The sequence below is a fragment of the Leptonotus elevatus genome, chromosome 8, assembly GCF_054856555.1.
Source record: "Leptonotus elevatus isolate MCC_2025b chromosome 8, RoL_Lele_1.0, whole genome shotgun sequence".
Taxonomy (NCBI): domain Eukaryota; kingdom Metazoa; phylum Chordata; class Actinopteri; order Syngnathiformes; family Syngnathidae; genus Leptonotus; species Leptonotus elevatus.
In genome coordinates, this window is record NC_141246.1 from 24,592,284 (window position 1) to 24,619,971 (window position 27,688).

At 42.1% G+C, this 27,688-nt stretch overlaps 1 protein-coding gene and 1 long non-coding RNA gene across 2 annotated transcripts; both read right to left on the reverse strand.

The window, feature by feature from the left end:
- Nucleotides 1–11,403: 11,403 nt before the first annotated feature.
- Nucleotides 11,404–14,955, reverse strand: LOC147170274 (uncharacterized). The gene is made up of 6 exons (XM_086083777.1): nt 14,774–14,955; nt 14,480–14,570; nt 12,398–12,640; nt 12,208–12,322; nt 12,035–12,127; nt 11,404–11,814 (listed from the first exon to the last, which is right to left on the reverse strand). The coding sequence occupies exons 3-6, from the start codon at nt 12,531–12,533 to the stop codon at nt 11,754–11,756; spliced, it is 405 nt and encodes a 134-aa protein (XP_085939903.1). The 5' UTR covers nt 12,534–12,640; nt 14,480–14,570; nt 14,774–14,955; the 3' UTR covers nt 11,404–11,753.
- Nucleotides 14,956–21,988: 7,033 nt separating this feature from the next.
- On the reverse strand, nt 21,989–24,743 carry LOC147170275 (uncharacterized). Its single transcript, XR_015095863.1, has 2 exons — nt 23,100–24,743; nt 21,989–22,656 (listed from the first exon to the last, which is right to left on the reverse strand). It is a non-coding gene; the product is annotated as an uncharacterized LOC147170275 (long non-coding RNA).
- Nucleotides 24,744–27,688: the final 2,945 nt, after the last annotated feature.

Sequence of the window (27,688 nt, forward strand, 5' to 3'; positions counted from 1 at the left end):
GTCCTTACGATTGTAAATGATACACAGACCCAAAATGATGTTTCAAACCTAACATTTTTTCTACAGCCTGGAGATGTTTGTTTTTTAAATGAGTTCCATTGTCTGATCTGATTTTTCTAGGAAACCCATGCGTTAGAATGTAGTGATTAACCAAATGTTTTATCACTATACTTGCTGTTTCAGATTTGCAGGGATATGCCTCTGGCCATCCTGAAAAGGAATCTACTATGACTAGCAAATACCGGTAACCTGACACTGTTTTAATCATGTCAGTGAAATCCATTGAAATCCCCTGTCCAGGGGCGTCCACGTCCGGATCGTGTACCCCCTGCGGTTGTTTTGTTGTAGGCATACTGTTATACCTACTGCAAACGCTGCAGTCCTGCAGTTCACCTTTAACAATTTGTCTCATGAAAGGATGCCACCAGGAGTGGAGTCGTCTCAGTGTTTCTTCCACACCTACATGGCATTTTCCATGGGCTCCAGAAATTAGATTTTTCGATTGTTTCTGAGATGGAATGCATTTACCTTCTTTTCGCCATATGCCATCCTCATCTTTGACATCCCCTTTCGACTTCCACACACTCTATTCTTCTGGACTTGCTTTTTCCTGCCACAACTTAACTGTTTCTACTATCACCTCCTGTAGATTGTCACATTCAGACTCACTTACAGTTAGTTGGAGTGTTGGTCGGTACCCTGCAACCTTTTTTGCTGCTCTATCTGCTGATTCGTTTCCTGCCGATACAAAATCATTAGTTCGAGAGTAACCTTTACATTTTATTACTGCCACCGCTGTTGGGAGCATTAAAGCATCTCGTAATTTAAGAATATCATCCTGATGTTTAATGGGTGTACCGGTTACAGTTTGGAAATCGTTTCGCTACTATTCTTTTAATGCAACATGAATTGTCATGCGTGCATACGCCGAATCTGTGTAAATATTTATTGACTAGTTTTCTGCCAATTTGAGAGCTGCTGTCAATGCCAAAATTTCAGCTCTTTGTGCTGACTGAGAGCCTAAAATTCTTTCTGCTTGGACTTCTTCAAAACATGTTTCTGTGGGTTGGGTTACTGCCAATCCAGATTGTAGGCCATCGTTGCCTTTGAAGCAACATCCATCTGTGAAAAGGATCAAGTCCGGGTTGTCAATAGGTGTCTCATAGAGTTCAGTGCGGAGTGAGTTTTCTTCCGTAGTTCTTTATATGCAACAATGCGGTTCTCCTTCGAGCAGACCTTCAGCCATGTTTACTCCTTCATGAGTAAAGAGAATATGCGGTTGTGTTAAAATTGCTTCAATTTTTCTTTGTCTTCCTCCGGTCATGGTGAAAGCTTGACTTGTGACGTACTGGACTGTACTGTGTGATGTTCGCACAGTCAGCGGGTGATGGAGAACAATGTGAAATGTTTTCTGAATCACTTTGGCTAGACCAGATGAGAAAGAAGCGCAAATTGGGTGTCTTTGCTCGTATTTTTCCAATGGAGTTGATGCATACAGACAAACTTGTCGACTTCCTCCTTCCCCCTTCTGATAAAGGGCAGCAGAAACACTGCTGACCTTTTCAGACATGTTAAGATAGAACATGCGACTGTAATCAGGAATTGCAAGAGCTGCAGCAGTGGAAAGATGCTGTTTCAAGGAGATGAAGGAAGTGTCTGCTTCCGTGGTCCAACAAAGAGTGTTAGAAAGGTTTCGCATACCCTGTTCATTGACCATCTGTCGGAGTGGGTGAGTGAGTTCAACAAAGTTTGGAACATGATGTATGGAGTAGTTGCAAAGACCAAGAAAAGCCATCATGGTTTTGACATTTGTTGGTTTTGGGTGATGGAGGATATCGTCTTTGTGAGAGGGAAACATTCCTGTTCTGTGGCGTAAAATCGGACGTCCTAGAAAGGAAACCTGTGATCGGGCAATCTGGAGTTTAAACTTGGAACACTTCAGTCCAACAGAGACCAAATGAGAAAGCAAAGACCTGGTGGCTTCAAGACAAGAAGTTTCAGATGGAGCTGCCAGCAAGAGGTCATCCACATATTGCACCAGGAGAACACCAGGGGGCAGTTCAAGTGGAGACAGCAATTGGTGAAGACAGTCGTTGAAGAGTCTAGGTGAAAGGACAAAGCCTTGAGGCAGGCGATTGTAGGAGTAGCAAACACCATTCCAAGTGAAAGCAAAAAATTACTTCATTAAAGGATGGAGTGGAATGCAAAAGAAAGCATTAGCCAGGTCAATGCAAGTGAAATGAGTGTGGGTTGATGTAATTTGGGACAATGCCGAGTGAGGGTTCGGGACAGACAAAGTAGGAGTTAAGACGGCCGCATTAATCGCTCGCAGGTCATGGACCATGCGAAACTTTCCAGTATCTTTCTTCTCAACGGGTAAAATAGGCGTGTTATAATCAGAGCCGGGAATTTCACACATCACTCCTGCTTTGAGCAAACCGTCAATTGTTTCCGAAATGCCAATCATCCCAGCCTCTTTTACAGAGTATTGGGGAACATATATTTGTCCTGGATTCATCTGAAACACAACAGGTGAGACGTTGCAGAGACCAACATCAGTGGGATCCATAGACCACAGCGATGTGGAAAGGGAATCAAGAAGGTAACCAGCAAAATCCCTGTCGGTTGTTTCACGCCCATGGTGCCTATCCAGAAGCTGGTGCTCCAAAACGGAAGTGGGTAAAAATGTATTAGACTAAATCCAATAAGCATCAAGTGACAGGGAATAGAGCAATTGAGATTTAAATGAATTTTGCCAATCAGTGGCCTGTGTGCATGCCAGGACAAACGGACCGAGATCCTTCGCTGTGTGCTGAGGCGAGATCATCAAGGAGACATGTGGGAGTTGTTCAGGAGTCAGGAACACCGAAAAGGCAACACCTGGTTTGCCTGCAAACAAATCACCCATGTTCAATACCCATATGTTGTTTTCAATTTCCTGAAATGCCTCGCTATAGATCTCATCCCCTGATCTGCCATAGTACAGAGTGCAATACATACAATCAGTTACCATATCATAAGATCTGAGATTACGAACCCAAGGTGACCAGGGAGCTCAGCTTCGAGCCAACCACTGGAGTCAATATCCACTTTTGCCCAGTAGATGTCGGCAGTGGCGCATGCCACAGGGCGTTGTTTAACAAGCGGGAACTGGGAGATGGCGCTGGAGGCAGAGGAGGCCGAGCAGCAGTAGGTGTTACCATCCGGAAATTCCAGGATAAGTCCATCAGGGCTTGCATTTGATGAGAGGGCATGTGGCGATGAGGAGATCTCATCATTGTGGAAACTGCCCACCAGAGGGAGGCAGATACTGTTGGTTTGACACCGGGGAATATCCTTGTTGCTGTGCAGGATATCCTCTGACTCCTCGTTTGTAGCCACGTGCAGTTTGTTGGTCTCTGCCTCTCCACCCAGACGCTTGAGGTCGCTGTCTGCAATCGCGGGCCCAATGACCAGGCCGTCAACAATTGAAGCACATGTTACGGCCACCAGGGGGCGCACATTGACCCATGAATGAACCTGCTTGAATCATCATGCACTCGGAATCGACAGAGGGAGATGAGATCACAGCAAGAGTGGTTTATTCCTGCTTTTTCAGATTTTGCAACTGCAACATAGCAAGTTGTGTTTCTGTACTTTTGTGTTTGTCTACCTTAGACTCTTTTTCTTTAGCATGTCTTCTCAAATGAGGTCGAAGATGTGACAACCACCGGTCAACCTCAGCACTGGGAAGATCCGGATCGGCCTCCATGGCCTGTGCCACAGACTTGGGAACGCCCTTCAAAATAGCTACTCGGAACACTTGCGCATGCAAGGCGGAGGCCGTAGGGGCGTGTCCTCATTGAGGGCCCAATCAACAAAAGCCGCGGCCTCCTCATCTGCTTTGGGAGCGAACACCAGATCTGAAATGACACACTCAGGGAGGGGAAACAAAGCATCTAAGGCTATAGACAAGGTTAAATAATTTTCTCGCGTAAAAGCCTAATTATCAGGGAGAGAATAAAAAAACAAAATTTACACTATAAAAGCGGCCATAATTGTATAAAAAAAACACGGATATCACCTGCTATTAATATTTGTCCCGTAACCGCTCTCTGCACTGCTTGAAGCCAATTGGCACCACCATATTGCATAGGCGGAAGTTTCTGCATCAACACACTCACATAAGTGGGAGAGAAAGGTTTGTAAAACATAGCAGGGTTACCAGTGGACGGGTCAACTTTAGCTAACATGGGTGCCTGCAAGATTTGGGAACGAGTCACAGGCCGATGAGGAGGAAAAGCTGGACCTTTGGAAGATTCTTCGGGGTCTTCAGGACATCTGGTTCGGTCCAGAACGGAGTCAGGGTGGGCACCTGAAAGATTCTGGACATGACACTTAAATTCTGCTACTTGATTCTGTAACTGAGCAATGTACAACCTGTTTTCCACTTTCTCATTCGAAGGGCCTCTAGCTGCGTGTTCCCATCGCCATCATTCTTGCTCTCGTTTTCATTTACACAACTTTCTTAGCATTCTCTCTCACCTTTCTACCTTTTAGAGACAACCTGTTAGTTTAGTTTTTTTTCACTTCCAATTTTAGAGCCGCCGCTCTTTTAACACAAGATTTTTTCCGTTTCTCTCATTAATATCACCAAACACGCAGTTGAAGACATTGTAGGAAACCATCCATTCTCGCAACACTACCTCATCCATTTTTTTTTAAACTGAACCACAGTTTCACATAGGCCTTCTCTTTTTCCTTATTCAAAGACACTTGCTTATTCCCAAACAAAAGTGTCCAAGCCTTAATTTCTCAGAAGTGGTCGAACTATTCCTCTTAATTCAAAAGTACTTGACTAGGACCAAACAAAAGCACCCGAACCCTAATTTATCAAAACCACTCAAACTTTTTATTCTCTTATTTCTCTTCTCTCATTTATTTCTTATGCACTTATTTCTTCGTAGCGTTACCCCATACACAAGGACTTCAGTTTCTAAGATTCTAAAGTAGAACGAAACAACCTCGTATATTTAATGTCTTAGTAAAATCCAAAAACAAGGATTTCTTGTTTCTAAGATTCCGTAATGGAACGAAACAACCTTGTATTTTAGATTTACTAATATCAATTCACTTAGATCTCATATACAATTTAGTCACAAATTAAATGACATGAAAACAGGTCTCGGAGTAGTCAACAGAAAGAAAATCAACTAGGAGGATAAATGTCCTCTTACTTTTAATTACTTTGGCGCCAGATGTTCTGTCTGTTGACCAACACCTCAGCCCGAAATCACGTCGGGGGTCACCAATTGTTAGAGGATAAGCTTTTTCCTCCGCGTGTTCGTTTTCTTTCGGGTTGTGAGAATGTTGGTTATCTGAACACAGGCTGGAGACGATGAACAGTTCCTTCAAAGCTTTTATTTCTACAGAATATTCCGGGGCACAAATGAGTTACAGACAATGGCTGTAGCTTCTCACAGGTGCGAAGTTACAGAGGACAACATTCGTATACCCTAACCCTATCTTGAAGGGCGGTACCACAAAGTTTCCAGTAAACAGTTCAACAAAGTTACCCGGACGCGCACGATAACATTCAAGAACACTATCCAGACACAGAACAAACATAATTTGAGGAATAGAGGAAGTTATACAGTCATGACTACACCTGGCAGAGATAGCGATATCACTCAAGGATATATCCGCAGAACAAAGCTCTACTGAGGAAATGAGGAAATTAAAACAGTTATGACTAAATCTGGGCAGAAGACACACTTCACTTGTTAACATGTACACCTAATAAAAGCTTACATGTTAACATGTAAGATCAATGTAAGCTTACATGTTAACATGTACGCTCAATGTAAGCTTACTTGTTAACATGTACGCTCAATAAAAGCTTACTTGTTAACATGTAAGCTCAATGTAAGCTTCCATGTTAACATGTAAGCTCAATATAACCTTACATGTTAACATGTACGCTCAATGTAAGCTTACATGTTAACATGTACACTCAATAAAACCTTCCTTGTTAACATATACACTCAATAAAACCTTACTTGTTAACATGTATGCTCAATGTAAGCGTACTTGTTATCTTGTAAGGTCAATGTAATGTGTCTACTAGCCTACTAGTAGGCACGCTGAGCTTGATATCACGGATATCAAGCTCGGTGAGCATTTTGACATCCTTGTGTGCATGTTGACATGCATTGCTTGATATCCTTGATATAGTGGACACTTTAAGGAATAAATATACTAAGTGCTTGCCGGCAAGCACTTTGAACACTTACTCGTCCAGACAAGTTCTTACTCCGCCTTTATTACCCAGGATGCACCAGACAAGATCTGCGTGACTTCGGACAGCCAATCAGGATACATTTCCTACCACCGGCAGTTTGAACAGATTTAACAACAAATGGCAATTCAAATCCTCAAGAAGGGCGAATTTATTTCAGAACTGTTGCACTGGATTCCTTTTTATTTAATATAGCATATAAAGTGGTAAGTGACTGCACTGTATTGATTTTGAATAGATACAAGGGGCAGTAAATGACTGTGGAAGCTCAAATTCAGGCTTTACAGGGTTACATTTTTCCTGGGTTGAGCTCTGATCATAGAGCCAATAGGAGTTACCCACTTATGGCATTGTCCGGCCTCCTGATTTGCATTTAGCGTAACTAGTGCCACTAGTGAGCAATTTGGTTTTCACTTGTTCTACTAGTGAATATTTGGGCATCATAGCTACCTAGCAAATTCAAAAGACTGTAAAACTAGTTGACTAGTGAGCATGTTGGACCTCACTATTGAACTAGTTCAGTCAAAATATCTCACTAGTGTAACTCGTGGAAATTTTGGGCATCACTAGTTGACTGGTAAAAACGTTTGAGTGTCATTAGTTCAACATGTAGACTTAAAGAGGCTTTCACTAGTTAACATGTCAGTGTTTTGTCATTCACTAGTTAACAAGAAGGTATTTTAGCTCTCACTAGTAAGCTAGTGGAGGAAATCAGAGGTAACTAGTTAACATGTTAGAATAATTCACGGTCAACTAGTAAACATGTTAGAGCTTTTGTGCCTTACTAGTTAACTAGTAAGACTTTGAACATTACTTGTTTGGTCCAGTGGGCAACTAGTGCATAAAAAAGCTGACTAGAGTGAAGTGTGTCTTCTACCCAGATTTAGTCATGACTGTATAACTTCCTCATTTCCTCAGTTGAGCGCTGTTCTGTGGCTAGATGTGTCCTTGAGTGATATTGCGTATCTCTGCACGTTGGCTTATCAGTTAACCTTGATGAACTGTTTACTGGAAACTTTGTGGTACCGCCCTTCTGATAGTATAAGAATGTTGTAAGTCCTCTGTAACTTCGCACTTATGATCTGCTACAGCCATTGTCTGTAACTCATTTGTGCCCGGAATATTCTGCAAATAAAAGCATTGAAGGAACTGTTCATCGTCTCCAGCCTGTATTCGGATAACCAACATTCTCACTACCCGAAATTAAACGAACACGCGGAGGAAAAAGCATCCTCCAACACTAGCTGCGAGTTTGGCACTACATGCATGCTTGTGTGTGTCACTAGTTAAACTTGTGTCAGCACTAGTTGGATTAAAGTGGCACAAGTTGCAGAAATGGGTGACATGTCAGTGTTTTTGTACAAGTAGTACGACAAAGCGCAGAACTAGTATGGCTGAATGTCCACCTAGTTCTGACGAAGGCTTTACTAGTTAGGAAACACTACTGTCAGATATCAAGGATATGGAATAAATGCTCAAAGGGCTTGCCATAACCTCCTCGACATGTAGCAACGGTCCCACTCACGCGGGCGTGCACATTCTCTCTCTCTCTCTCTCTCTCTCTCTCTCTCTCTTTCTCTCTCTCTCTCTCACGTCGTCAGCAGTCTCGGCACAAGTTTCTGGTGTTAGTGGCTAGTCGCTAGCTGTTAGCAGTGAGTGCACAGCTGGCTGCTTTTAATGTACCGGTAGTCCGACAAATATAGCCTTGCTTTCTTTCGTTGCCTCTTTTTCAGTGATGTGAACATAGGCTAGTTTGTCAACCACTCTTCATGTAGAGGAGTATGTGCCTTAAATTGCAAGGTCTTTTTTTTCTTAAAAAAAGAAAGAAAAAGATAATTAGAACATCATCCTCATTTTCTTATTTCTCATTTTCTATGACGCTTATGACGTATTGATACGTCATATGTATTGAGAGAGTTAATTTAGCGTTAAGGGGAGTGAGTTACTCATGGACTTATTTTTGTTTTGTGGTTCATTGTTATGTTGGCCCATTTAACTCTTTGACTGCCAGACGTTTTCAGAAAAGGGATGCTGTCAGTGCCAGCCGATTTAAGCATTTTGACTGATCTTTCAAGGTCCACAGAAAATGTTCTGTTTGGACTATGGAAACACACATACTACCACATGAAAGATTGAACTTTCATCTTTCATCAGAAAAAAAAGTTTGTTTCTACCTTATTCCGTTCTTTAGCAATCAACAATAGAAAATGGTTAGTTTCATCCAAAATACGGAGAAATCAAGCTTTTAGTGAAACGATATTATTTCATGCACTCTAGTGAATTTTACACTTCTTTTTGTCCATGAATGATGCCACAAACACCTAAATAGTGCTTTACTTCTATAAAACACTACCACCAAGAATGAAAAAGTGTTTTTTGATAGCAAAATACGTTTATTTACATTCAACAGTGTAACAATTTGACAACAATTTGACAAACTATTTACAAATGTGTGCAACTGTGGTACTATTTACAATTATGTGGATGTTTCAACGACAGTTTTTCTTTTTGTGTAACACTCCCCTGCGTGCAAGGAGACGCAACATGATTTGCACAACAGATTAGTTTCACTGCGATTGCCCCTTCGCGTGCACTTTCTTGCCGGCCGTTTTTTCCGGGGAATAGCAAGTATATACTGCAGTGTGTGTTGCCATCACGTCTACTATCAGGATCATGTTACGGTTACGTTACGGTGGTGTTACGTGTGGCTTCCTCATGTCCTTCATGTTCTGATCCATCTTATCCACTCCATTCATGGTGACTTCGTAGTCCAGAACCAGTGCCTTCTCTGTGATCAGACTGTACCCGCTCCTCCGATGAATATGCATTGGACTCGGGGTACTCTCCATCGTCCGATCGTCCGCCTGTGTTCGGTTATGCTCCGCGTTTTCCGGCGTTAGCCTCGCTAGCCGGTGAGGCTTACTACGTATTCATAGCGGCCGCGTCAATGCTTCCAACTTCGGCGTCAACGCTTCCAACTTCGGCGTCAACCTCGGGAGTCATCATCATCAATGCATTGATCGATGCTTTTCGACTACTCTTCATCGTCCGCCTGTATTCGGTTGTGCTCCGCGTTTTCCGGCGTTAGCCTCGCTAGCCGGTGAGGCTTACTACGTGATCATAACGGTCGCGTCAAGGCTTCCAACTTTGGCGTCAAGCTCGAAGTCACCATCATCATCATCGTCGACATCAATGCGCTTTTTAGTATTGATCGATGCTTTCCGTCTTTGAAAAAAATGCTCAAGCGTGAGCTGCTTGCAACCGGTCGCCATTGTTGCTTCATCAGCCATTGTTGCATCATCAGCCATTGTCCCCTCAACACTCAAGCTCCGCCTCATGTCTTCTACTGACGCCCACGGTGGGCGGCCCACCCAATCTTGTCCAAAGAGAGCCATCGCTGCCATCTAGGGGCCAAAACGAGTCATTTTACTAACTAGATCTGCTTGATACTTTCAGCACAGCTGCCCAAGGCTTTCCTCCACCCGTTTCCAAAAAAACAAAAACAAAAAAATAGTGAACGTCTTTTAACGTCCTCTGCGCCCCTCCGTAGGTTTTTACTAAACGTTATATAACGTTTATGGCGGTCAAAGAGTTAAGGAGGGCACTGCTAATATAGTTACATCAAAATGTGGCTTCACATTTGTTGGAAAAATTGTACAATAAGTTATCACAAGAATAAGCACTTTACTATTTGCTAATTGAAATGCTACACCCACACACATACCAGATGCATGTTTTTTATCATTGTGAGTTTAGTACCGCCTTTTGTTCCGCCTTCTAAACTTGTGAATAAATGTGCAGAGCGAGGTGGTGGAGGCAGGACGTCCTTTGGTGCTGAGGGCATCCACTTCCTCCTTTTTACAGAAAGACAAACTTGGGTGTGGTCCTTGATTCCTGTCTCACTAAGTTGCATCATTTGAGGAAGATTTAAATGTAACCCTGACAACATTTATGTTATATCTACAAAATACCCCAGTTTTTATGTCGCTTGTATCATTCATAACAATTACCATAGTGACCTCACCATAATAAAATGTTGTTGTTACCCTTGTTATGGTGTTTGTGCTGCTAGTACAGGTACATAAAAATACATAATGGATTTGTGTTTGTTGTTGTAGCCTTTTATCAATCAGCCACCGAACAGCCAAGCACATTTTTAGTTTTTGGTGTGGCAGTGTTCCTACCATCCGCCTCAAAGTTCCTTAGTGCCAGGAAAAATTATACAGATCCCCTCAGGCCATGGCAAAGGTACCATTCAACTAGTTTTAAGTCGATGTTTCATCAGAAGAGTTATGAAAATGTTTTATTAAGGTTGAAAGTTTCTTAGTGGTACTTTAAAGCCTGGAGCCCGTGAACATCAGCAAATTCTGAGTGGAGATGCTTTGTCGCCTTTAGTTTCTGATTGTTTGTGGGTGTTGCTGTCTTGACACTTAGCTCCAGTAAGCGGTTTGCTGTGTTCACACTTTGCAGATTTTTTGTGTGTAAAAGTTGATTTAAATTTTTTTTAATTTACATTTGTGTGCCACTCAAGTGAATAATCTGATTTGTCCATTGGTGTTAATGTAAAATGTAATGTTTGTAAGTTATGTGATTGGTTGGCAGCTAGTCCAGAGGGTATCCTGCCTCTTACCCATGAACCAAATAAAGACGAGAGAGTATAGAAAATAGATGGCTGTTGCCCAACCCGAACAGCATTTTTGCAATAATTGATGGTGTATTTTACACATTATAAAAGCTGTTACAAATGTGATACAAGTCTCGTCCCTGTCAACAGTGTGATGAGATGGTTCAGAAATGCGTCTCACGCAGCTTGCAGCTGCAATAATAATTCTCCAGGGCATCTTTAAACTGCAATCGTGCAAGATGTCCTCACACTGAAGAGAAAGCGTTCTTCTGTCTAAACAATTAATTGCTCTTCCCTTCCACAAAGTCACTTCAACATGCTCAAGTGCCAGATGTCCCTGCACTACAGAATAATTACAATTTATGTTATTTAGCGAGGTTGCTGTTGAGCCACAGGTTTCATTAGGATAGTTAAAATATGCCAGATGGGAACAGATGCTCCATAGTCATTCATTTACACCCTTACTAAGGATTTATTGGTAAGAAATTAGAATGTACACAGATTTATCAAAATCAACTTTATTTACTTAATTTCTGGCAGTAAAGAAATAACATTTATACAAAAATAAATAAATTTCCATAAATAGTATACATTCCAAGGTGATTGGATATCAACAGTTGACTTCACACAGACTTGCTGTTAGAAAACATGAACATATTTGTGTACATACTGCAACCCCTGATTTCCTTAACTTTTATTCTGCACTGCAAGGTATCCCCATCCTGTTTCCTTTTGCAACTATCTATTTCCAAACTCTACTTTCAGCATTCTTGGGCTCGTGTGCCTCAGTCTTCACGTGACTTGTGGAGCTCTGGTGCAATTCCTTCCTTGGAGTTCTGCTGCGCATGATTTTCACTCTGCCTTTCTTTTTCTTTCGATGCACTCGATCTTTCGTTTCTCATCTTTGTTGATCCTTGAAAAAGTGAGGGGAGGAAAAGTTGGGTATAAGCCAACACACTAATACAAAACATCTGGAGGAGTTGGTGTGAGTTTGTCTTCCTCGGTAAAGAACTGTAATAGCATGCCGATTCTTTTAGGAGCTTACATGCATTTGATTTTCAAGAGGCTCCGATGATGTGATGTGTGTAATGTGCATCCATTTAAAGTTAAGAGTTGTTATGTGTATGTCTTACCTCTCCCAGCACCTAAAAAAAGCTTTGGCCAGCCTTCCCTCGGTGTTCATGCAGATCTTTTCAGTGGCATTGTATGGCCTGCTCATAGTCACACTGACGGAGAAGGGGGGTGGGGGGGACAAAGTCAGCGCAATACAAGAAACAAGAGGCTCAAGCTTCATGTCTTCACTTACATGAGTTCTGTTTTATCACACCCGGGTCTCTTTTCAAGCACTTGGAAATCGGACATATTGCCTTTGATGAATTTGATTGTGTTGTGGCATGAGCAACGACCAGGAAAGTCATGAGCTACAATCAAGATTATTTGGGTATAGTTAAGAACAAACGAAAAGAACATTATTCTAAATTCGCACTTGAACTCACCTCGATAAAGCTGTATGCAAAATCCGGCCACAACAACCAGCAGGAGAGCAAAGCTGTTCATAGCCAAAGCCATTTTTCTGTCCTCACAAGAGCTCCGCTTGGAAGTGTAAAGAAAGGAGTGGGAGGCTTCTGACATCCTCCTCTTGTTTTATACTGAGCAGCAAGTGGGTTTTTCCCAGAGTCCATGCTTTTTCCCGTCAAGCTGAACCTAATGCATGCACTGGAATTTCCATGCACACTCCCCTAGGAGACACACGGGAAAATGGCAAGCAAGAAGCGAAAGTGAATAGTTAAATGATTACGTGAATTCCTGAAGGAATCGTTTTTAGTGGTAAAGCAAATGGGGGTTGAGTTAACACTTTGATGTGGAATTTTTCGGCAAAGCCAACATGAGGTAAAATGAAAAAAGAAAATGGACCTCTGTTATAAATTAGGCTATTTGTGATCTAAGTGGAATTGAAGCAATATTAAACAGCATACAAAAACACATTAGTTTAGTTTCAATTCAAATTATTTCAACATGTAAAAATGAGTTAGCAATTCTACATACAAGTGAAACTATTCTGAGGTTGACTTTAGTAACTGTAACTATGAGCTGCAGTTGAAAATATACTGTTTTACACCAAAGTGATACTAAAATTATTGGAAACTGTTTATGGAAAGCTTAGTAATTACATTTTAATATAAACATATATGGCTTGCATAGAACAAGCAATGTAAATTATTTGTGATGGTTATGCTGATAGCAAATGCAATCAGGGGAGGTGCAACATACTGTTGAATTGGAGACATATCAGAATTGCCCGGATGTTTGCAAAATGTCAATATAAGTTTTTAAATAAACATTACACACACATAATAATAATAATTAATAATACCCCACAGCTAGCTTTAATAACAGCCTATTAGGGCAACCTGGCTGCAAGACTTGTAGCATAGAGGTAACTTACAGTTATGATTTGTACTAAATAATAGTTTCATGCCTGCTGATTTAGTACAAACTACTTCTTTTTTTTTTTAAAGAGAAGAAAATATTTTTCAATACAATTGACCTTAAAGAGCAAATCAATATTAAAATGGGATATTTAAAAAGAGCTAAACTCTAGTTAACATGACTCTCTCTGGCCTTGTCTCTGAGTCTGACCTTTCATCTTCATGCGTCTTTGATTTCATCCAAGGAAGCAGAGAGATGCTTCCGTTGACTGCTTGCTGTAGCTCTTTTTCTTTTCCCCTTTCCAGCCTTTCCCTTCTAGGCATTATACTACAGTTACTAAATAAATAGACCAATTGTAACCAAACTGACCAATGGCATGAGAATGAATAAGACTGACTGTTGTCATTACAAGAAGGCAACATTTTATTTTTTACAGGCAATTGACAATTCCAAACATCCAGGCATTTCTGATATTTCCACAATGCAACTCAACGCAAATGCTTCGATCACCAATGACATATTTGATTGTTTTTGCCTGTGACTACTAGCATAATACAAACCAGACACAAACAAAAGTTCATCACATTTTAAAGTCAAAATAATCCCCACAAATGAAATTACAATGATCCAAAGTCCAATGCTTTTCAATGCACGGATCACAGAGAGCTTCCTTTCACCGTTATTAGTCTTACTATGTGGTGGTTATCACGTTATCTATTATTGAATTAGCACTAGGTGGCTAATATCTGATAATTTATGCTCAGTTGTTTGTGCTGTATGAGACATGCTACTTCACAACAAAATGATTATAGGCAGGGAATAGAGGGCAAACAAACAATACAATTTCACTGGATTCATGACTGTTACCTGGCTGGGGTGGAACAACAGGGGAAGGAGATGCGTGTGTGTCTGTCCCACACCGCGACCGTGGGTAATTAACGTTCACGTGACAAAGGAAGCGAGCGAACAAGAGAGAGCGGGACGCATAATGTTTTTTTCCACATGCGATTGATGCAGCTTTTCTAAAAGATTGTGTCAATATTAACCTGTCCTCAGTAAAGTGTTTATTTAAAAAACACAAACTTTTCAAAGGGCACTTTTTTTGAGAGGGCAAAAGGGCAAAAGTGTGAGCACCACGAGGAGTCTACCTGTGCACGCTAGTGATGAGCAGTCTCTCAAACCTTTAGGTTCCAGTAGGCTTGTAGGCACCTTTGTTTGCCATTCTCTCTCATCAACTCCCTGTGAAAATCACAAAACAAGCAGGCTGAGAGACCAAACTTAAGTGATGCAGCACCTACATAGCATAAAATATTTCACTACCTTCGCCACTATTTGTAGTGATGGATTTGATCACAGTAGATGTTATTATATTTGTTTAATAAAACAAATATAATAAAATCTACTGTGATAAAATTTATCATCATTCAAAAAAGTGAGCATACCCATGCATGTCATCATAGTCCCTTTGAGACTTTGGAGGGCTGCCAGCTCTTCGCACATGTCAAAATTTGCGCTAACTCCACGAATAAAGATGAGCAGCTGTGCTGTGTCCTATGGAGGACCAAAAGTGCCAAAATGAAATAAATGAATACAGCATTAAATAATTAAATGTCACTTATTAATTAAATAAACCAATAATTAAATAAACGTGTCATGAAATTATATATAATTTATATATATATATATATATATATATATATACACACTGTATATATTAATTTATTTTATCTGTCAAACTGGCCCGTCAAAATTAGAGGGCGGGTCTGATTCACTCAAATCTTGTCTAATCGACTGCTTATGCTTATGCTAGAAAAATGGCGGCTACGGTGATGGATTTTTTTTGCTGAGTGATCGAGGCTTGTTATTGTGCAAAACCAACATAAAAATAAAAGTGATATTTCTACTATTTCGCTAGTACAGTTTTGACTTGTAGGTGTTTCCATTGAAGAGTTATTTACTTCTGAGGCGTAGTTCTCGTAATGTCCTCGACCCTCGCGAGATCTCGCAGTTCTTGTAGGCGGTAACGTCACGCTAACGGCTCCTCATGAACGTCACGAGAATAAATAGTATGTGTGTATGGAGCCTCGGCAGCCTTGGCTCAATAAGACTTGTTGTCCCCTCTGGAAGCAATTCCGACACAAAAGCGAGTAGCCCTGTACTACCAACTTCCTTTTACCGGGCGGGGTCACATGACAACAGGAAATGCGAAAAAAGTGACTTCCATTTCAACACGTCTCAAAAAGCACCTCATGAGAGCGTAAATCTGAGTCTAATGGTAACACACCTATTAAGGTGAATAGCGCCACCTAACCTATCAAATTGTGTTTACTAGCTACTCACTCTGCATCCATTCATTATTCTGAAATGGATTTGCCTTGACTTGGTGAGCAGGGTGACCAATCAGGTGTTGGGACCTGCCCACCAAACTTTGATGGGTGAGTTTGACAGATAAAATTAATTCATGAAACGCAGCAACACAGTGACCAAGAAATAATTATACATAATATATATATATATAATTAATTAAACATATACATATATATATATATATATATTTACAAATACTCATAGGTAATTTCATTAATTAATGACATTTAATAACATTGATTTATTTAATTCCATATTTGATTAATAAATGAAACATTTAATTAATGACACATTTATATAATTATTTAATGGTGTATTCATTTATTTAATTTTGGCACTTTTGGTCCTCCATAGTGTACCTGAACATCCGTGCTTTCATCCAGTGCTCATGAAAAAAAGGCAAATTTTTTCATGTTCTGCTGCAGCTGGCTATATACATTGCCCCCGATTTTTGGGATGCGTCTGGTGATTGTACTCGCCGACAGACTCACGCCATTAAACACATCTTTCTTCTCGAGCACTTGTGTCTCCCGTCGCTTCCCGTAGTTGACACCCGCCCTTCGCCGAATGCTTCCGCATGTTCAGCAAATGATTTGACCAAGACATTCCACACATGCCACCCTGGAAACTTAGGGCCTGATTTTTGAAACGTTTGAGCGTGCCGCAAACTTCATGTCATGGTGAAGACAATTATGAACAGTTCCAAATACTCTACCAGTCAGTGTTAGCACAAAACCTTCAGGTTATACTACAAAACAATAAAATGTCCGAAAAAGTCTATGAGAGCATCTCAACTTTATTTCGGGCAATGAGAGGCACAATGGTGGCAGGTGTGTGCTGACTCCTATTTAACCCGAGTTGGGATGTCGACGGTTTATTCTTCTGAACACAGCCACAGTTTCGATTAACTTGTGCAATTACAGTATCACAGTTGTTTACCTTTAATTCATCACTCGAAAAGATTCAGTTGTACACAATTAATAGCGGAAAAAGTTTTGAAATGATTTGTCTTGGTCTCATTTTGTATCACAAAAAACTGGCATTTATATCCACCGTTGCATTTTTTTTTTTTTTGCCACCATGTAGAGCAGCAGTTGAATACAAGAGGATGCTCACTCGCTCATAAAATTAACACCTTTGGGGTAAACAGGAAGAAACGGGTTGCCCAGCACTCTGTAATTATCTACACTGTAGGATACACTAAATATTTCCATGTTTTCTTATTATAAGCTTTTTTTCTCAAATAAGTGTAAATGTGCATATGGATTCTGTGAGACAACAAATATACTGTATTAAAAATAAAATATATGTAAGATGACAATACCACATGTTCTATTGTTAAACTAAGTTACAATTCATTTGAGAATTTGACACATTTCAAATTAAACAAGACATAAAGCATGACACATACATGTTAAAAAAAAGAGTTTTACATCTTAATTGAATGAGATTGTTCCATACCTGACCTATTGCATTGAAGAGTGGGGGTGTGCAGACAAAACCTACATTGAACCCATCTTTCTTTTACAGAAATGTGCTATTTGTGTCACTTTCTGTTGTGGATACAGAGACTACACTAATCCAATATTTATACAACTAAAAACTTTCAAATGTAATGAATTGATGGATTTTAACTGCCTTAAAATAATTTATAAAGCCCATCATGAAATTGTCCTAATCAACATGCAGATCAAATTAAAAAAATAAATAAATAAGGAAATTGAGTACAAATTAAGAGGAACAGATTTTTTTTTTTTAAACCTAAATACAGAACAAAACAAAAAGAATGATGTATTTCTACTCAAGGTGTCAGTTTGTGGAACAATCTGGATTATAAAACTAAATCATCTCCGTCTATTTGTATTTATTTATTTTTTAATTATAAAAGCACTATAACTGGAAAAATATATTTAGCACAAGGTCATGCTAATGAATTATTTTTGCTAAGGGTGTGAATTGCCAAGTACCTGGCAATTCGATCCGTATCACGATTCGATTCCGATTAATCACGATACGAGTCTATAAATTAATTATTGCGATTTATTTATTTTTTACTCAAATTTGGAAAATACTTATCAGTAAACTTGATTTGTAAGAAAATGTATTTATCTGAAACTTCAGGCTTATAACTGAGCCACTGTATTTACAAACAGGTTGCAGTCTGTTTCATGTTTGAACAGCATTGGAAAAAAAATATTAAGGCTTATTCCATGCTTAATATGTGAACCCTAACCCTAAGTAAGACGTATTGTTGAATATTTCCCTAAAAAAATTAATGTTTAATCATCGATTCGGCCGCATATCGAATCGATTTGTGAACTGTGCGCTGTAAGATCGCGATATATTGCCGAATCAATTTTTTTTAACACCTCTACTGTTTGCTGTCATTTATTTTGTGTTGATCTTTTTTGGTGTCGATTAGGGGCAGATATAACATGTTTGACTTCTTTCTGTCCCCTTTGATTTCTTTTTTCTTTTAAAGAATGAAATACAAATTTTCAAATGTGAGAGATGAAGAAGCTTGGTTGTAAGCTTATGCACAACTCATTTTTGTGTCAATTTTACTGTGGTAGATGACTAATCACTTGCGCCTCTATTTGTATGCAGCAACAGTGTGAGCTTCTTGTCGCTTCCTAATTGATTATTGTTCCGTTAGATGTTGCAATCACAGAGTCCGTGGCTCACCCAAACTCAGCCACACACATAATAATTTGCAATCCAAAATATGGAACACATTTAACATTTACAATTGTCAGCTCTGGCGAGGAAAAAAAACTCTTAGCACCACCACAGACCGCAGGAAAATCACTCAGCAGAATCGTTCAGACATCCGAGAATCAATTAGTCAAAAAAATGTTTACCCTGCCCAATCATGATTCACTGGTCATGAATTTGGTAATTTGACCAATTCTTTGCAACATATTAGCTGGAAAACTCACTTTGCTGTTAAGATGCTACCATATGGAGCCCATGCCTTGTCTAATAGCCTGACACAATCAATACAACAGAATAGTTATGGAGGACCAAAACTGCCAAAATTAAAAATAAATGACTAAATAAATGAATAAAAGTTAAAATAAAAACGGATATAAAAAATATAATTCAAAAATGTAATACCAAAATAAATATAAATGGAAATAAAAACAACTATATATATATATATATATATATATATACACATATATACACATATATCAGTGGTGAGCGGTCATAATGAGCTATTAATGCGGTGCATGCCTAAGCCCTTCAATAAAATCATTGAAAATATTTATCTGCCCGCCGGGGTCCTGGTGGGGTGGGTGGGGGCTTGGTGGGCCGGTGCGCCTCCTGCCCCCGCCCGGTTGGGGGGGGCCCCGCTGGTCACACCTCTTAACTCACTACACTAGGTTTGCACAATACACTTTTATAGACATATAGGGCACATAACACACTTTGGGGGGTGGGGTAGGGTGGAAACACCGTCTTCACCCTACAACTCCCCTCCAATTTTAATACACCACACAACTTGTGGGTGGGGGGGGGGGCTTGGGGGCTTGTGGGGGTGCCATCGGTTGGGGGCCGCAGTATAGAGCAGTGCTGCGGTCCCCTGTCCGTGTCGCCACCCGCCCCCCCCCCCCCCCCCCCCCCGCCCTATCTATTTTTTTTAATGCACCACATACACTCAGCAACATGCTTGGGTGGCGGGTGGATCGGAGCGTGGGAATATCATTTCCATCGGCTCCGGTTCACCTGCTCCTAATTTTAATGCACCACACACACACACTTGTATATACACTGGGTGGGGTCACATTCACGGTTTAGGGGTAGAGTTCGCCAGTCCGCGAGCTGGCGGACTCAGTAACAGGGGTTAATTTTCACAAAGAACGCTGGGGTGACGACCGGGGCCTTCCCCCGCTGGGCCTGGGGTTCGGGGGTGTCGGCCGCCCTCCGGTGCCCCCATCTCCCCCTTCTGCCCCCGGTGTTCCGTCCTTCCACACGGCGGGGGGTGGGGTGGGCGCGGCTGCCCTCTCCGCTCCGCTGTCCGGCCCCTCTTCGGCGCCGGTGCCTGGGTGCGGGTGGTCCCCGGGGGCTGGGGGTCGGGGGTTGGGGGGCTGCCGGTTGGTCGGGGTGGGGTCGGGGGGGGGGCGGCTTTGTTGGGGGGGGGGGCGGTGGTGGGGGTTGCGGGGTGGGGGGGTGCTGGGGGTGGGGGGTGTCTGGGGGATTGGGGGCATGGGGGCGGCTGGGGCTGGGTTGGGGTGGGTGGCGGGGGGTGGATGGGGGGCGGGGGGTGGTGGGGGGGCGGGGGTTGGGGGCCGGTGGGGTGCCTGGTGGGCCTGCAGTGCCCCGTCCTGCTGCGTTGGGCCGGGGGCGCGGGCCGTGTTGGGGCGGGGGGCGCTCCTGCTCCTGGGTTTGCTCTCCGGCCGGTGGCCCTGGTGGGGCCCGGGGGTCGTCCTTTGGCGCTGCCGCGGCCTGGGGGGCCCTGAGGTGTTGCGCTTGCTCTGTTCCGGCGGGGGTCGACGGCTCCCCTCTTTGGTGGAGATTTTCATGCATGCCAGATCCACCACACCAGCATCTACCGAAACTCAGACACAATCTGTTTCCTCCTCAGGTTATTGAATCGGTGGAGGCTGGTGTCTCGGATCTCACGCGGCTTCGTCTGTCCTTCCTTCCTTTTCTCGGTCTCTCCGTTGGTCTCTTGAGGCCTCCCTGACTTTATGTTTTTTGGATTTGTTGGGGTCTGGATGTTTCTTGGGCTGGGGAGGAGTTCTGGTGGGGGGTGTCTGGTCGGTGCTGGATTTCACCTTCCTTGGTTTTCTTCGGTCCCCTCGGGTCTCCTGGTGTTCGATTTAGGTGAACGGTATAAGATTTTTTTTTTCTAATAGGTTTTCTGGTGAGCTAACAAACACACGCACGCACGCACGCACACACACATACTCACCCACACACACAAAAAAAAAAAAAAAAAAAAAAAAAAAGAAAATATTTATCTGTCAGTGAGGACACTAACATATAAATATTTTCAATGATTTTTAATAATAATATAATATATATATTATATATATTTGTATTTACTTTTATTTTTTTATTATTTATTTTGATTTATATATTGTTTTTATTTCCATTCATATATTTTTTGTATTTAATTTTTGATTTTTTATATCCGTGGCAGCCAAAGGCAAGGGGCCTTGGCAGTCCGACCCCCGGCTACTGAAGCTAGCTCCGGGGACATGGAATGTCACCTCTCTGGCAGGGAAGGAGCCCGAGCTGGTGTGCGAGGCTGAGATGTTCCGACTAGATTATAGTCGGACTCGCCTCCACACAAGGCTTGGGTGTCCACCAGCGGGTTCGAGGATTGCCGCTACGACAGGCACCAACCACCTTACGGCCACAGCTCCGATCGGCCGCCTCAACAATGGAAGCGCGGAACATGGTCCACTCGGACTCCCACGGGACAAGGGAGAAGTTCTGCCGGAGGTGGGTGTTGAAACTCTTTCTGACGGGATTCTGCCAGACGTTCCCAGCAGCCCCTCACAATACGTTTGGGTCTGACTGGTCGGAAAGAACAAGATCCCGGATACAAGCAGCCGAAATGAGTTTCCTCCGCAGGGTAGCCGGGCTCTCCCTTAGAGATAGGGTGAGAAGCTCGATCATCCGGGAAGGACTCAGTGTTGAGCCGCTACTCTTCCGCGTTGAGAGGAACCAGTTGAGGTGGCTCAGGCATGTAGTTCGGATGCCTCCTGGACGCCTCCCTGGGGAGGTGTTCCGGGCATGTCCCACCGGCGGGAGGCCCCAGGGACGACCCAGGACACGCTGGAGAGACTACGTCTCTCGGCTTCCCTGCTAAAGCTGCTACCCCCGCGACCCGATCCCGGATAAGCGGTAGATGATGGATGGGTGGATGGATATATCCGTTTTTATTTTCACATTTTTTATTTTGGCAGTTTAATAGTGGCTTTGTGTTCAACTGAACAGGCCTAAATTTTAAATGAAATACATACAAGTAGATAGACCCGTATATAGTGGCACATTGGCTTACAAGTGTTATTTTATTTTTTTGCTTTGTGTTGCAAGGCCAAATAAGCTTCAGTTTTGTGCTTGGAGAAAGCAGTGTTGCACAATGTCAACAAGCCTTGAGCAAAATGTACAGCAGGCCAGTGGTTCGTGTGTGTGTTCTGCTTCCTTTGGCTCTCACCACATTGTTGGATGTGTCCTGCACAATTCCTGCCAACACAATGCCCCCCCCCCCCCACCCCCACACGCTCATGATTGCCGTCACAGTACTTCTGGGAAATCAAGATAAAAAGCGGCTAGAAGATCACATGCACAGGACATGGATTTGTTTATTCTTTCTCTTTTGCTTACAATATTTACTTGTCACGAACATACCAGCACAGCATGAGGCAAAGTCATGTTTTAAAACATTCGCTGGGTGGCCTTGTTCTACACTGTGTTTCAGTTATTCAGAAAAGGAATCCATATCAGTTTTGAAAAGTTGCTTGATTTGCACTAGTGAATCAAGCATTGTTGAGCAACTTCAGGGATGGAGGAAAAACAAAATAATCCAGTTCACTCACACCAGGCTTTCACACAATTGGGCAGTCAACCACTCCACCAAGTTGTGATTAAAGTGCAATGATAGCTCACATTTTGCCTGCTCATTCAAGGTGAGTGATTTATGCAGCATGTCCACAGTATTCAAAGACATCCTTGAAGAAGGTTGACATATGGCTGGAGCACCTGCAGCGGCCCTCAAGCATTTGCGTACCATCCAGTGACGATGACCTCTCAGGGGCCCATGACGAGGGAAAGGGGCTGGCTGAGAAAGCTCTGTGATGGAGCCCGTATCCTCCTCCAGCGAATTTGAAAAACAAGCCAAGTCTTCATCATCCTCATCACTCTCCTGCATCTCGCTTATCGTAGGAAGTATTTTCACTGTCGAGAACAGACACTTGGACCTCATTTTGCACTCAGAGAAATCCTGATCAGAAGAAATACCGTTATTATATCAGATTTATTCAAAAATTTAATAAAAAATGTAAGCGGTCTTAATGAAAATCCATATGGAATATTTGTTCATGTCAAAAATATTTGGGTATTTTTTTAATTTTTATTATGCAAGTAACTAATTGATTAGAAAAAGAGGAGATATACAGATATTGGTTGGTCAGCAAAGGCAATATTTTAAACGGCAAAGCTTGGTTAGTTGGGGTCACCCAGGAAATGAAAATACACTATTTTTCTTACTACAAACCACTATACTGTCCAATGATTTTAAAGGTAAAGAAAGTTAAAATTATTTTCACATGAATGTGATGAGCGACACTCCAACACGTTTGTATTTGCAGTTTTTTGTCCAGCATCAGAAATAAAAATGCAGGTCTCATTCAGAAAGACTGACAAATTCTAATCTAACAGACTCACCCATGAAATTCTTTTGCCTCCCCTTGATCCAGGTCAGAGAACCTACTTGCATGTCAGAAGAGCCATGCAGTTGTCATTACTTCCATACTTTTCCGCTTACGTTTCACCCAGGTTGCCTGCAGTCTGTGGATGTACATCTCAAAATATCTCAGTAAGCATGTGGTGTTTAAGTGTGAAATAGAGGTATGCTGTAATGTTCAAACTGTCAGTGATTGCATAAGACGAGTTAGGTACAGGAAGCATTTGCAATGGATTAGCCTAATTGGGCTAACAGTGAATTATAGCTTTTAGAACACTGTAAATAGAACTAATGATATGTAGTCTGACTTGTCAATGAAGTTTTTACAACATGACAAAGCAATTTAAAACAAAACTGTGTTTTCAAAAGTATGTAAAATTAATATTTATTTATTTTAATTTCAGCACAATGATACATGACAGACCACATTTACATGTATAGAGAACACGGTAGACCCCAGACCTAGTGGTTGGTTCCTCCATCATATCAGAGCATAATTAAATGTGACAGCATAGATAAGAAACAGAGCAGAAAACAGAGGAGTATGTACAAGAAGTCACATGCATTTTCTATACTGTAGGTGGGCAATCTACGTAAAGGATTGCTGGATCCACACTAAAAATACTTCATCATGGTTCTTTTTCAAGAGTCACAGTAAGCCATCAAGGATCAACAATCTGATTGGTGGAACTGCAGTGAAAGTCATGACGCCAATTTGCCAAGCCAAACTAACAAATGACATCGTTGATCCCGCCCAAATCATCCTCAACACCAACTATGTGGAGTTTTTAGTACCATAGATGGTCTCTGTTGTACGCTAACTTAAGAGGCTCACAATGTCCCTGGAGGACAGTCAGTAAATCAGGAAATTACTGTGTATGTTATACATGATGGTGTCACGTAGCATCTTGAAGCATTGACGAGTTCAAGTCAGATGTGAAAACATTTTAATTACGTAAAGGATCAAAGGCATACTAGAGCCACCTGCTGGTGAAAAGCACAAACATCTATAGTTACTGTCACACTGTGTGGTGTGTTGTGCATTTAAAGCATAAAAGTGTGTGAAATTAATAGATTTTTCAAAGTTTTGTTTCATCATCAGTCCTTTCATGACAACAGTAGGCTATGTAACAGCTCTTCATTGTGTGCAGTAGGTATGTCAAAAAATTGTATGTAATTATCAAACATATTGTAACATAATTGCATTTGCATGACCTGCAGTGCCTTCTTTATGAAGTTATTACATGTCACATTTTGCATATAATTATATCAATATATTGTATTTAGAGATACAACAGTACACGTATCTGTGCCAATTTTATACATCTGTAATTGAAGTCGTACTCATAAAAATTCTGATAGTACCACTTCACCAGCTTGACATATGCTGTACATTCAGAGTAGGAGCCATGTCATTAGTGTTTACCATTGTCTTTAATTCATTAGACGTTGCTACATGTCACCCAATTTAACATATAAACATGAAAAAACTAATAGCTAGTATATGCAGATTAAATTAGATACAACATTGTCATTACAGTAAAACTTTCATTAGCAAAAGCAAAGGACAACTTCGCAAACGTAGTTTGTAGCCCTGGTGGTAATTGCAACTAGTGTTGAACACAGCTTACCTTCCACAGCTAGGGCCTGCAGGTGGTCATCGCTGAGTTCCATGATTCGGGCTCTCGCCACTTGTTGCCCTCTGTCTTAGCCACGAAAGCTTTTACTAGCTTCTTCCACTGCTATATCAATAATGACTTGACTTGACTTGTTAGCTGCTCGATCCAGCCTATGGCTCAGCTTACTCCCACTAACCACTCTTGTTAGCTGCTCCAGCTAACTCCAGCTCACTCAGTCTGTTGGCGTCGCTTGCCGGGGTTCTCCCCAGCTGCCAAGTCGATGTCACTCACCGAGATGCTCCCTCACTCTGCTTCGAAATGCATGCGCTTCGGCTGTATTCTATTATTTGGTGACATCTAGTGGTCAACTTTTAGGGCAACTTAACCGTAGGCTACACTAAAAATTATTTTGGGCAGTAGTAAATACTGAAATTACATAATTACACTGGCTCATAGTTCCTACCAGGGCCCGACCGATTATTGCCCTTCACAAATCGGCCAATTGGGCCAAATGACCGACTGTTAAACTGTCTTAAAACATTATAATTGAAGAAAAACTTCTAACACACGTTGCGGCCCCGGTCCCTCCCGTCGCTTCGCAATCGATCGGGAAAACAGGGGGTGGGGGGACCCGTCCTTCCCCTCCCGTCCTCCCGCGGCTGGGGCCGTCGCAGGCCACCCTTCCGAGGCGCGGCCCTCGTCCCCAAGTTTCTAGCGTTGTGAAAGTACCATGAATGCACCATTTTGCCTGCGTAGCATTATCAACGAGCAGGTGTAAAGCATGTTGTTCTATTGTCCATAAGCACTCTTTAAAAAGTTTAATGACACCATATTTTAAGTTGACTGTAAAACTAAACACACAGAATTACATCCACTGTATATTTCAATACAAAACATGCTTTGTTTTTAAAACATCACTAGCCTAGCGCTAATGCTAAAAGCAAAGTTCAAATGCTAACGGGAAGTTAGAATCTATTTCGGGAGTTTTTCCTTCAAATAATGAATATAAACACACAAATGCTGTGGGAACGCATACCCACATGTAAGATAACACTACGCAAAGGCACAAATTCTTCATCTGTGAAAAACTGGTTATTTTAATAAAATTAAATCGCAACTTTCCTCTGTTCTCACTTTAAGTGCGTACACCATGGATGCACGGCGCCACACTGTCCCTAAGAGGCCAAAACGCACAGTAACAGCTAGTATTTGTTCTGTATTTTTCAGTTGCTATGATTTTAGTAAAAATGCAAGATGATTGAATTTCACGATATTTACAACGTCATTTGTACTTGACAAAAACAATGTTCACCTGTTCAAAGTGCAGGGATGAATGGGCATGACTCTTTTGAGTAGTTGAGCTTTAGCAGTTGAATACTACTTTTTGAAAGTGTTTTTTCTTTTTTTTTCAAAAAGAGCTCAGTATTGTTCATTCGGTAATGTCATCATCATTGCTCTTTTTTTTGTAATTTATTTTATTTTATTTTTGTATGTGGGTGTTTATGTGTATGTGCGTGCGTGCGAGTGTGTGTGTATTCGTTAGCTCACCAAAAACCTATTAGAAAAAATCCCATACCGTTCACCTAAACTGAACACCGCCGTCAGGAGACCCGAGGGGACCAAAGAAAACAAAGGAAAGTGAAATCCAGCACCGGCCAGACACCACCCACCCGGCCACCATCCAGAATTCTTCACCAACCCCAGAAACATCTAAATTCCAACAAATCCAAAAAATCAGGGAGACCTCAAGAGACCAAAGGAGAGACTGAGGAAAGGAAGGAAGGACAAACGAAGCAGAGTGAGATCCACAGACACCAGCCTCCACCGATTCAATGACCTGAGGAGGAAGCAGATTGTGTCTGAGTTTCAATAGATGCTGGTGTGGTGGATCTGGCATTCATGAAAATCTCCACCAAAGAGGGGAGCCGTCGACCCCTGCCAGGACAGAGCAAGCGCAACACCTCAGGGCCCCCCAGGCCGCGGCAGCGCCAAAGGATGACCCCCGGGCCCCGCCAGGGCCACCGGCCGGAGAGCAAACCCAGGAGCAGGAGCGCCCCCCACCCCAACACGGCCTGCGCCCCCAACCCAACGCAGCAGGACGGGGCACTGCAGGCCTGCCAGGCACCCCACCGGTCCACAGTCCCCGGATGATTCTACAAAGATTTTGCATTTCGCATAAAGAACAAAATAACACACTGTGTGTTCTGTCCAAATAGCTATTACTTGATAACTTCATCTGAATTATTAAAAATAAAACACGTTATCATACAGTTCGTGTGATGGAGGAGTAATAATCCAGTAAGACCACTTTGACAACTATGTTGTGATTATGACTAACACTGTTACAGGACGACGCTACTCCTCCACGTTGAGAGGAACCAGTTGAGGTGGCTGGGGCATCTGGTTCGGATGCCTCCTGGGCGCCTCCCTGGGGAGGTGTTCCGGGCATGTCCTACCGGCAGGAGGCCCCGGGGACGACCCAGGACACGCTGGAGAGACTACGTCTCACGGCTGGCCTGGGAACGCCTTGGGATCCCATCGGAGGAGCTGGCTGAAGTGGCTAGGGAGAGGGAAGTCTGGGCTTCCCTGCTAAAGCTGCTGCCCCCGCGACCCGACCCCGGATAAGCGGAATTGAAGACGGAACGGAACGGAACTGTTACAGGAAAGAAAATTCTGGCATATTATAGCAGAAGTGAGTCATTTCTCAACTGTTCTACTTATTCATAATTAAGAGCATACTCTCCAGAGTGGAACCTCATCACAATATTCTTCCTATTCCTATAGTCAATTTTAATGTCATTCACGAGGATTTGTAAACATATAAAATGTAAAATGTTATGTAGATGTCGTCCACACATCCATTTTTGATTCCGCTTCACCTCATTTAGGTCACGGGTAAACTGAAGCCTACCTCAGCTGACTGTGACCAAGATGCGGGGCACACCCATGAT